This window comes from Eschscholzia californica, unplaced genomic scaffold, assembly GCF_041429995.1.
Source record: "Eschscholzia californica isolate CP2 unplaced genomic scaffold, dmEscCali1.0.p SCAF_1, whole genome shotgun sequence".
Lineage (NCBI taxonomy): Eukaryota > Viridiplantae > Streptophyta > Magnoliopsida > Ranunculales > Papaveraceae > Eschscholzia > Eschscholzia californica.
This window is the reverse complement of record NW_028238198.1, coordinates 47517971-47529397: the sequence shown is the minus strand read 5'-3', so window position 1 is coordinate 47529397 and position 11427 is coordinate 47517971. Positions and strand designations below refer to the sequence as shown.

General features: G+C 36.6%; 1 protein-coding gene and 1 pseudogene across 2 annotated transcripts; both read left to right on the top strand.

Annotated features, from left to right (window-relative positions):
- The first annotated feature begins 396 nt into the window (after window positions 1-396).
- On the top strand, window positions 397-957 carry LOC147567246 (cell wall / vacuolar inhibitor of fructosidase 2 pseudogene; annotated as a pseudogene).
- A 3760-nt stretch (window positions 958-4717) lies between these two features.
- FAS2 (Transducin/WD40 repeat-like superfamily protein) lies at window positions 4718-10498 on the top strand. 2 transcript variants are annotated; one of them, XM_086653862.1, is made up of 12 exons: window positions 4718-5064; window positions 5958-6069; window positions 6836-6862; window positions 6994-7066; window positions 7155-7258; window positions 7356-7570; window positions 7711-7813; window positions 8041-8113; window positions 8276-8364; window positions 8444-8582; window positions 8993-9093; window positions 10053-10498. In XM_086653862.1, the coding sequence occupies exons 1-12, from the start codon at window positions 4951-4953 to the stop codon at window positions 10289-10291; spliced, it is 1389 nt and encodes a 462-aa protein (XP_086509988.1). In that variant the 5' UTR covers window positions 4718-4950; the 3' UTR covers window positions 10292-10498. The 2 variants fall into 2 exon arrangements, with proteins under 2 accessions (XP_086509988.1, XP_086509987.1); XM_086653861.1 differs by having other exon boundaries at window positions 4804-5064; window positions 8441-8582.
- The last annotated feature ends 929 nt before the right edge of the window (window positions 10499-11427 follow it).

The following is an 11427-nucleotide window of genomic DNA, read 5'->3' as shown; positions in this document are numbered from 1 at the left end:
GAAGAGGGAGGTGCCTAAGCAATTTTGGGACGCGCCTATAGAGGGGAGGCCCCTACAACACTTTTGGAAGGCGCCTATAGTTGCTCCCAAATTTGAAATTCTTTTGAGTATATTTTCCTCCCTTATTTATGATATATTTTATTTCTAAAAGACCTATGATTTTATTGAACACCAAGATCTTAAACCATAAATACTTCATTCATTATTTCCTTTTCCATGAATCCGTTCTAACTTTAATTCTTACTCAATAGGCCAAATTTAGTCTCAATTATAGAATCCAATAGATTTTTTTGAAACTGCAAAATTCTAAAATCAATTTTAACTTTTCACTATATATATGATTCAATTAATAATAATTTTTCACACAAAGTTTGAGCCAAAAAACACTAGAACAATATGAGTTCATATTCCTCCATTGTTTTTCTTCTTCTTATTTCTCTTTCATTCTTTAACTTCTTCCATGAATCATCTTTATTTGTATTAGGAGATACAAAACTAATCCAAACTACATGCACACAAACTGATTATCCTGATCTTTGCATTTCAACCCTAAATTCAAATCCTTCAAGCCAAACTGCTGATCTTAAAGGACTAGCCACTATCATTATCAATGTGGGTATCAACAATGCTACTGATACATCTACTTATATAAGCAAAACTTTGCTAAAAAATGTGACTGACCCAAACTCTATTGAAGTTCTAAAGGAATGTGTGGATAAGTATAATTACTCAACTTCTTCGCTTGAGGGTTCGATTCAAGACTTGGGTAACGACGAAGTTGACAAGGCGTCGATCCAAGTTGGCGCAGCTGCGAATTATCCATTTTCTTGTAAACTCGCATTCAAAAGGGTTTCGGGCCTCGCTTATCCCGAAGGTTTGAAGAAAAGAGAAGAGAACTTAGAGCAACTTTGTGGTGTAGCTACTGGAATTATTAATCTTATTAGCAGTCTTGTTTGATGATGTTCTTTTTTGGGTTTATTTATTAATAATTTTATGATGAGGTTTATTTTTATTCAATTTTTTTTTTTGATATCTTATTAAAATTAATGTTTAGATTTTTTTTTTTTTATGATGTTCTCTCCACTGATTGGCAATTTTTTTTAGGACTATGGGTATTATAGGTAGGTCTAAATCTTACAAGGAATGTTGTAGCATGTTTTCCGCCTCATCAAATAGAGAGACCAATTTTAGATTTATTAAGAACACCATAGTGATGAGGAGTGTGAGAATAACCTCTATGCTCATTCTCAATTTATGTCATTTAAAAGATTATAAACTAATAACAAAAGTTAGGGATTCATGTGAGTTGTTTAATAATTTGAAGAATTCCTGGGTCTAAGGTCCAAAGGCATCTTTTGCAATTTTGTAAAAACTATTTAAAATGAAAATAAAATAACCTATTCATATCCATTAATCATATTCACATAAACTTCTAAACTCATAAATTCATAAACTTCGTGCACATAAACTACGTATCAGAGAAAGAGCGACCACGAATTTGATTGTACGTATTCAATCATCCATTCACCAAATATTGATTTAAGAATTAATACGGCTATAATCATAAACATTAAAGTATCTTAATATTAAAAAAAAAATCATTATCAATATTCAAGTAGCTTAGTGTTGTTAAAAAAGATCAAAAGATGTTAAATTTACGATTTTATATCAGGATAATCCAAGTTTTGGGTGTGCAAAATCTTAGATGAACTTGTCTCTCTCAATCTCCCATTGTCCGGACAAAATAAAGAAGAGTTTCCTTCTTGGTGACCCGCATGAAAAGTTTTAAGATTTCAAGTGAAACTCTTCTCCGCTGCCGCAACAATTAGAAAGAGAAAGTGATAGAGTTATGTAGTAACCTCAAACATTTTAGGGTTTCACATGAGACCCTTTTCCTTCGTTTGAGACGAAGGAGGGTTCCGACGAAGGAAATTCTCTCTTCATTCCAACAGTACGTGAGAGAGAGAGGGTGGGGGAGGGAGAGAGAGAGAGAGTGAAAAAAGAAGATAGAGAGCTAGAAATGGTGGTGGCATGATCAGCGCAGAGAGAGAAATGGTGGTGGCATGGTGGATGAAATTAGATTTTTATTTTGAATATTTCAGAAAAAATTGTAACAGTAATGTTAGAAACAATTGAATTTGAAAAATTAGTGTTTGGAGCATCAAAAGTTAAATGAAAACTAGTGTGGGGGCATCTCACTTTTTCTGACTAACGAAAGGGTTAACTTAAGGGTCCGTTTGATACGTGAGAAAACGTGGCTGAGAAAGTCATTTTCTCAAGAAAGTCGGATTTTTAGTGTTTGATAGGACCCTTGAGTAAGAAAATCGGATTCTTATGAGAAAAAAAAAAAGTAGGCAAAAGGGCTGATTTCTTTTCCCACAAAAAAGATGTGAAAACTCATTTCTCACTCACTCATAACACGCTCTCTCTCCTCCCGTATTATCTCCGGTTTCTCTCAACCGATTTTCAAAGAGGAACAACCATGTTGGCTTCCCTCGTATCTCAATCCCGTTGCCAAGATTCTCATCTAAACCGTGTTGGCTTCCCTCTCTTAATTTATGAAGATTCTCATCATCATCATCACCTACACCATATGAAGATTCTGATCTAAACCTTATGAAAATTCCTCTGAACCTTCTCTCGATGTAAAAGAACACAAGAAGAACTAGAATCAGTCTCACCCCATAAGTCAATGGAACTAAACAAACAGAAATCACAATCCCACACAATAAATTAGTGGAAGTAAACCAAGTACAAGAACATCTTTCTTCTATGATTATCCAAACTCCTCAGAGAGCTCTCTCTCTCTCTCTAGAAATCTCGATCAAGAACAAGAACATTTTCTCTCTTCAAGATGATCAAAGCTGCGTGTACATCCTCAAATTATTTGTTGAACAAAATCATCAAATTTCCCTCTTGTTTGGAAATACCCATCAAAGAATGTTTGGAAATACCAATCAAAAAAATTGATGAATAAAATTGAACAGATTGAATGTGAGTTAAGATCAATGGTTCCTACCCTTGCTACTCGTTATAGAAAATCACAATTAAATTTGATGAACAAAATTGAATAGATTGATCAAACCTAAACAGTAATTGGTGTGGAAGTACTTGGACTAGCTATAAGAGTTTATTAGGTTAAACAAACTAAATATGCTAGGGTTAATCATGTTAACATAACAGGAGAAGATGAAGATTGGATTTGGGATCTTGATGATGGTGGGAGTAATGGGTCTGAATCGAAAGGTGATTTCTTAGCGTCGGTTGGTGCTAAACTTGTATCGTCGTCTCACCAACATGTAAAGGCAATTGCTTCGTCTCACCAACATGTGAAGGCAATCGAGGAAGAACCCTAAATTGGATGATTTATCATTCAAAGAACTCTCGGGTCCCAAATTGGGGAAGTTATAAAAAGGCACAGTCTTTTAGTACTAGGCGCCCTGTTTTTATGTGTAAAGAGGGTCCCCAAATCAGTAATGTTGGGGTGCTTTTAGAATTTTTTCAAAATTTTTCTTGCTACTATCAAACGCTTAAAAGTGTTTTTCTTAAGAAAATTCTGATTTTCTTACTCACAAGAAAAAAATGGTTTTCTTACCCACACATTTTCTCATGTATCAAACGGACCCTTAGTTAATTGTTGCTTGAAGCCGTTACTTTGTGGATGACGAAGTTAGTCAAAGTTGGTCCATTCCCCAAACTAAAAAAAGAACATCTTCAATTCTTCATGTCCCCAACTCATCACTCTATACATATGTGCCCCTTTCGCAAAATAACTATTGAAATGAGAATCAGACTCAAAAAATCTCATAAAGATCAATGTCGATTGAGCATTTCGGGTAGACAAAACATCGACATCAACTGTAGCTATTAATCACAATGGTGAAATCATCACTTCGCTTCCTAGAAGTTTGCCTCCAATCTCGACTATTGACAATAGGCATTTACAATGGGGCATTTAAGTTTCGATTTAGGGTTGGACCTTGCCGAGCAGCTGGGATTAGAGACATACAAACTTGAGGGTGATTCGTCGGTTGGATTCTTATCCAAATGGTGAAGGCTTGGTCCCTTGGCGCCTTCAGATGGAGGTTAGAGAATTACGCGGTAGGTTTTCCGGTCGACAGATACACATTATGCACTGCTCACGCATTTGCAACTCGATAGCCCACAATCTTTGCGTTTCTGTCTAAGTAGTTACCTAGTTGAGGCTCTGTGCCAAATCACTTAACAAGATCATCATTTGGTCTTTATTTTAACTTTCAGTTTTTGTAATCTTCTCTTAAGGACCAATTTTTTTTTTAACTGATAACTTCATTGATAAGGCTAGGCCAAAGTTGTGTACATCACGAAGTTAAAAGTAGACTGAACAAAGAAAACAAACCGTTAGAGGGAATTGATTCACAAAGTAGTGCCATAACCTAAGACCGAGTGGGCTAGGTTGTGAGCTTCTGAATTACCCTCCCTGTAGCAAAAGTTGAGTTCCCATAGCGGTTGTAAGCTCAACCCTTTCTTAGCTTCTTGGACATAAGGTTGAATTCTCCAAGAGATTGAATTGCCACCGTCCCTTAGATTATCTATAAGTGCCTGACTGCTCGAAACTCGACCTACGTACCCATCTATTTAATCGTGTATGGACAGGCTATGGGCAGTTGGATTTTCAAGTTCACCGGCCCAATTCACCCCACTATCCTATTGGCTATTGAGGAGATCTACCGGATCTGCCTCGACCCAAAGGAAAAGTATCCGTGGGTGCCCGTATCCGTCAGATTCCCACCTCTACCTCCAGGCTCCAGCCTTGCATAAAGTGTCCCATTTCCCGCCTTGAATTAATACCCATTGGCGCCAAAATCCCCTTACTGTATTCTTCATCTTGCTTTTCCCATTTCTCATCTTTGTTCAACCATCTCCAGTTACTTTGTTTGGTTCGATCCGAACCCTAGTTAGATATTAAGAATGAAAGGAGGTACAGTCCAGATCAATTGGCATGACACCAAACCAGTTCTAACCCTAGATTTCCATCCCAAATCTGGACTCCTTGCCACTGGTGGTGCCGATTTCGATATCAAGGTTCTCTCTCTCTCTCTCCCTTTTTCTCTCATCATGTTTCTCATTTTCCTTTGATCCTTCCAACTTTTTGGTTAAATACGAGGGAAGTTGATATATATTGTGTTAAACCCTAGGTTTTGAAAGATAGGTTTCTATTGCTATAAAAATTTCTATTTAGAAAGATTAGGGGAATTTCCTCTTTGGGTTTAAGGGTTAAATATTTTGATATGAGTAATACATACTCTAATTTTGCGTATATTGGGTATTTTGATTAGTGATGATGTATAATCAAGGAATTAAATTTCGAAATATTTCACGCCTAGGGATATTTCCATCAAGACCGAAATTTATCTACTTTTCCTAACAATGCCTTATCAAGTGAATTAAATTTCGAAACATTTTGGACCGAAATGTTTCCATTTCCATGTATACCCGAAATTTCATTCCTTGGGTATAATAACGGAGTCCAATTACTCCGCGAAGTTATATGGTTAAATTCTTTTCCAAGTGAGGATTGTATTAATAATGGAGCACATCAGAAAGGACTCTTATTTTAGTTAAAATGTTCCATCTCCCCGTCTCTGCGAAGTACCTTTTTCAGGTCCCAGTGCTGTAATCTGTACTCACTACTCAAGCTACAACCTGCTGAAGTTAGTAGAAGATTAGTTACATCGGTGTTTAGTTTAATAAAACCGAAGTGAAGTTTTACATTTGTATTAAAATTCAAGTCTATTCTGTATTTGTTTGGTTAAAGTGAAGAAAATATATTCACAAACTCTGAATTTTTCTGTACTTTTTGTTGGAATTATAAGTTGTCTGTGGTTTAACATTTGAAGTGGTGAAAACTAAAAGCTGATCTTAGATTTCGTCTTTGTGACGTTTTAGCTTGACTAATATATCTTTGATAATTCCAGCTTTGGCATATAAATACAACTGAAGTAGAAAAGAAAGCTCCAACTGCTTCCTATCACACTAGTCTTTCTTACCATGGCTCTGCTGTGAATATTCTGCGGTTCTCCCCATCTGGTAAGAGACCCTACCATTTATCCCTAGAGTTTTGGTTTGAATAATAATGTAAATTTGAGTGCTGCTTACGTAATTCAATGTTTATTAGGCTATGTAATATTGAAATATGGCAATGACTCAATCACTCCTGATGTTATAAATGACAACTGTGTGTTTGCATTTGTATGGAGATCTCGAGAAGGGGTTCATTTTAGTACTGAAACTGGCATCCTTTTATATACTAATATTAATAATTTTTCTTCAGTAATTTTTTAGTAAATGGTGGTGTTTCCTTACTGCGTCATTTTCTTTTCAAGAAAAACGACACTTGGGAGAAGTCACTGAAAGAAACGGTAAATTTTACGTGCACCCAATTTTTCCTGGAAGCTGCAATGCCCCACTTTATGGTTACACTTTTTGTTTGTATCCATCTGTGAGGCACAATTGGTTATGAGAGATATGGGGCAGGAAAATAATACTGTTATTACGTTTGATTTTTGCAACTGGTATTAGTACCATGTGCCAATTGGAGTTATTATACAGTGTGCAGTCCAGGAAACCACGAGTGCTTAGTTTAATTGTTTGTCAGTGCACATTTCTGTCGTTGTTCTAAATCATGGTTCTGTCCTCTTCATTGTGTCTCATGCCCATACTCAAGCATACACAAGTACAATTTTTAGTTTCTTTGAACATCTTTTGTAATTTGCGAATTTTATTGCTCTTGCATATTTAGAGAAAATGATTATCATTTACACTGTAGATATAACAATGTCGCTTAATTTTGCAGGAGAATTGCTCGCTTCTGGTGCAGATGGTATAAATCTTTACTTATGTCGGACCCTTCTTTAGAATGGTTAATCTTAGTTCAAAACCAATTTCTTCCGATCCAGATATTATAGACTATTAAATAATTAAACATGATGGTTTGGGTGTTTCTCGCTGTAGGGGGGGAGCTAATAATATGGAAGCTGCACTCCACTGATACTGGTGAAACATGGAAAGTTCTGAAGACATTATCGTAAGATTCTATAAGAATGCTCGACTAAGTTTTTTATTACTTGTATCCGTATCATCTGTGCTTGCTCTACTGAACCTTTGTGAGTTAGGTTTCACCGGAAGGATGTCCTGGATCTGGAGTGGTCCACAGATGGTTCCTATCTTGTTTCTGGATCTGTTGATAACTCCTGCATCATATGGGATGTTTGCAAAGGTAATAAGCAGAACTTGTGGTTGAAAGCTTTGCTTGCTTCTGTTCCATTTTTTTTAATATAATAATGATAATATTATGGCTACTTCCTTTATAATAGGTTCTGCTCGTCAGATTTTGGATGGCCACATGCACTATGTTCAAGGAGTTTCATGGGATCCATTGGGTCATTATGTTGCTTCACTTAGTTCAGATAGAACCTGTCGCATATACGCAAATAAGCCTCTTACTAATCCGAAAGGTCTCAAGACGCTGAATTATGTATGCCAACATGTCATTGCAAAGGCTGAACAACAACTTCCAGTTGATTCTAAGGTTCAGCAATCAACTTCTCTCACAAACTACGAATCAATTTCTTAAAGTTTTATGTCTATAACTTGTATTTGAGTTGTTTTCCTCTTCTTTATCTTTGTCTTATGTTGTTGTTTCATTTTTTTGTTATTGAATCTTCACAGGTTCAATCAACTAAAAACCATCTCTTTCATGACGAGACATTACCATCCTTCTTTCGGAGATTGTCCTGGTCACCTGATGGTACATTTCTAGTGGTGCCTGCAGGTAGAGTACTAAGTTGATTTTCCTGTCAATCTATGTATATCTGGATTCATGTTAGCTTAGTAATAATTTACAATTGCCATAGGTCCTTTTTCTGATTAAAGCTGTAGTATGTAAAGATTTATCAAGAAACTACATAGTCTACACTACGACTATCTGTTATTCTATGCTATTGTTTGTTTCTCTGTGTAACTTTATATTAACTCATTTGTACTGCTTACTCGTTGCAGGTTCTTACAAATGCTCATCTGCGTCAGACACTGTAAATACTGCATATGTATTTTCAAGAAAAGATCTTTCAAGGCAAGAGAATGGAACTGAATAGATCCTCCATTCAAATAATGAGGCTATATCTATATAGAATCCTGTAATTGGATTTAGACAAATCGAGGAATAGCAAGTAAAGTACACTTCAGTATTCCATCCGTAGCATACTCTTAATGCTATCAACTTTCTCTTTTGCAGGCCTTCTTTGCTGCTCCCTGCCACTGGCAAACCTGTTGTGGCAGTAAGGTTTTGCCCTGTTGTTTTTAACTTACGGACATCTAACTCGGGTAAATTGATTATAATATTATTTTTGGAATATGTCCTTGTTTTAGTAATTGATCTGATCATCTTTTATTGCTTGAGCAGGCGAGTTCTTTAAACTTCCACATCGCCTTGTTTTTGCCGTGGCCACTTTGAACTCTTTATACATTTATGACTCAGAGAGTGTTCCTCCTATAGCCGTCTTCGCAGGCCTTCACTATGCAGCCATAACAGACATTGCATGGTAAACTGATGTATCTTGCTTATGTAGACGTTTCTGGTCGGTTCAGGCAATGTTTAGAAAACAATTTTAAACCTCAAGGTAGTATACAATTTGGAAATGTATAGTATACAAACAATTCATAGTAAAAACACACAGTTTGGAACTTTGCTACAAGATTTATAATTCACTAGGGCCTGTCAAACAAGAAATAAGTGGGTCCAAGGGCTTATACAAGGTAACTAAAGTTACTATTAATTTTAATCAAAACTCAAGAAAAGTAAGCTCAGTACGATAGAAAAAAGTCCTATTTCTTCATTAATGTGATCCTCAAGGCTTGCGCCTCGACCCTTTTTAACCTTGGCGTAATTTATCTGTTATGTTACGAAAGGAAAAGTCATCCGAATTAATGTCTATCATTTTCCGCTTGCAAGGTCACTTGATGCCAAGTATCTAGCGTTGTCCTCTCAAGATGGTTATTGTACTCTTATAGAATTTGAAAGCGATGAACTAGGATCACCCATCTCCGTATCAGGTTCTATTCACTTTCTTTGTGTACTTTCTTGGATAAGTTCATTACTTCATTAAATGTTCATTTTACTAATATCTTTTGATGTGTAGTGAACAATAATGTCTTGTTTGCTTTCCATGTATATTTTGTTACCCTTTCGAGCCTAAGGACTTACAGGGATCGGCTAATGGGGTTAGAAAAGGGTACTCTAGTAACCAAAAATATAATGTCTAGGTCCCCTGCACTCATTGCCAATTGGTTTTTAGTTGAATGGCCACAAACTTAACATGATATCAGAGCCAGGCCCACACGTGATAGTCTTCACGGCCACATGCACTCCAGAAGCTCCATATTACCCAACAAAAGAAAGACACATGTTAGGCTAAAATAACACATGTGAGGGGCGTGCCAGAGTAGTCTCACATGAAGAAAGGGTACTTTAGTAACCAAGAATATAATGTCTAGGTTCTTTTCACTTATTGGCCATTGGTTTTGAGTTGGATGGTCACAAACTTAGTGGAAGTTGTTAGACTTCATAAGATCAATTTTTAGCGTTAACTAGGGCCAGAAGGAGGGTAATTCGTGGAGTTGAGCTCGTAAGTTGAATTGTCGAATATGGTCTCCAATATTAGTAACCCATGTTACACAGATTTATGTTGTTCTTTCCGTATCTGTCATGACTTGTGATTGAATCAAACTTTTCTTTCTAAAGAACAACAAGAGATGATTTCAATGTTGACCTCTTTTTTCTAACTTCTTGCAAAACTAGTTGTGTGAAATTATTTCCGTAATCGGTGCATTCTAAACATGTCTGAAAAAGAAAGATATCAAACATGACTTAAAAGCCAAAGTCATGTTTCATTTTCTTAGGGTCGGTGAGATTTTGGTATTACATATCTATAGCAGCTTCCGTACTTCTGTTGGTGTTTGTATTGAATATCTTCTTTAAAAGCCTGAACTTACATGCTTCAGTTCTTTTCCAGAAACTAAGACTAGCTATGAAGAACAGAAGAGTCCCCAGGTGATTCAGATTCCGGATGAAATAATCAACACCCCACCTAATTCTGCTACTGAAGCAGTGGACGAAGTTGAGAGAAAAAACAAGACGGAAGGGAGTGAATTAGCCTTACCGAAACCACCTGTTAGTACTACTCCTGCGCCTCCAGTTTCAACTAAGCCTGCCAGGAGGCGCATAACTCCCATGCCGATCGATAACCCTTGAATCTAATCCATATGTTACAGTAATTTTGTTAATTTTTGGTGAGTAGTATACCTGTTAAGTGTAATCCTGTTAACTCACAACTGCATATTGGTCTTGTTTGTTTGCTACATTACTCAGTCTGTCAATTGTGTATATTTAAAAGCAAATGACACTTTTAATGCCAGAAACAGAAAGGCAATAAGTACACAGTGGTTGTGTATTAATCTCTCCCAGATGTTTTTTAGAACAGAAATGCTTTAAGTCTTTGACGAATTTTATGCCGAAATGATGTGGTAAGTTCTTTCTGAAAGTTCGATTGACTTTGGATTTTTCCTTTTATGGGCCGTTCATCTTTTAATGGCCGATGTTCCATCAAACTTTCAAAGAAAACTTGTCACACCATTTAGGCGTAACACTCGGTCATTTTTTTTGTCAACCTAGATTACCCTCTTTGAAAAGGGTTAATTCCTATTTGCCTCCAGGGTACATGACTAATAGGCCATTTAACCTCTTATTTTTTGTAAATGCAAGTTTGACAACTTTCTCCGTTTCTCGTTGTATCTATACGTGCAGAGCAAAAAAAAAAGTTTTGCATCGCAAAAATGCCCTTCTAGTTTTAATTCCCTCATCATTATTCACCTTTTGTATTTCTCATATGCTTCGTGTCCTCTCTCTTATCTTATTATTCTTTTTTTCTAATGATGAGGCCTCGATCCTCCTCAATTGGGGTCCTTGAGCAGATCAAAATCCTCTTCGCGAAGTAGGATAAGAAATCATCATTCTCAAACAGGGGGATTGTTCCCCCTCTCTAGTGGAAGATTTTTGTTTCTTTTTGTACGTTTGTTGGGACTTCCGTTCATTCAGAAGATGATGAAAACACAGAGGTAAAATAGAAAGACGATAGAAACTACTAAAATAAAAGGGTATTTTGGGATTAAAAAATGGGTTATTTCCTTAATGGCCCCCAACTTTGTGACCAGCTTCCCGCCTGGCCCCCTACTTTACGAGAAATACCCACATGGCCCCCTTCCGTTATAACACCGTCACTCTCTCTCCTCCATCATGTTTTCTCTCTCTGCCAAGTCATGCCACATCATCTGTTACGCCACCTCATCATCTTCTCCGGCTAGAGTCGCCGGCCGGTTAATTTCCCGCCG

Bases quoted from the DNA above. Each gene is read 5' to 3' on its own strand.
- FAS2 (XM_086653861.1), top strand. From the start codon at position 4,951: ATGAAAGGAGGTACAGTCCAGATCAATTGGCATGACACCAAACCAGTT. The intron at 5,065-5,957 runs GTTCTCTCTCTC...TGATAATTCCAG, and splicing joins GTGCCGATTTCGATATCAAG to CTTTGGCATATAAATACAAC. The intron at 7,571-7,710 runs GTTCAGCAATCA...GAATCTTCACAG, and splicing joins AACTTCCAGTTGATTCTAAG to GTTCAATCAACTAAAAACCA.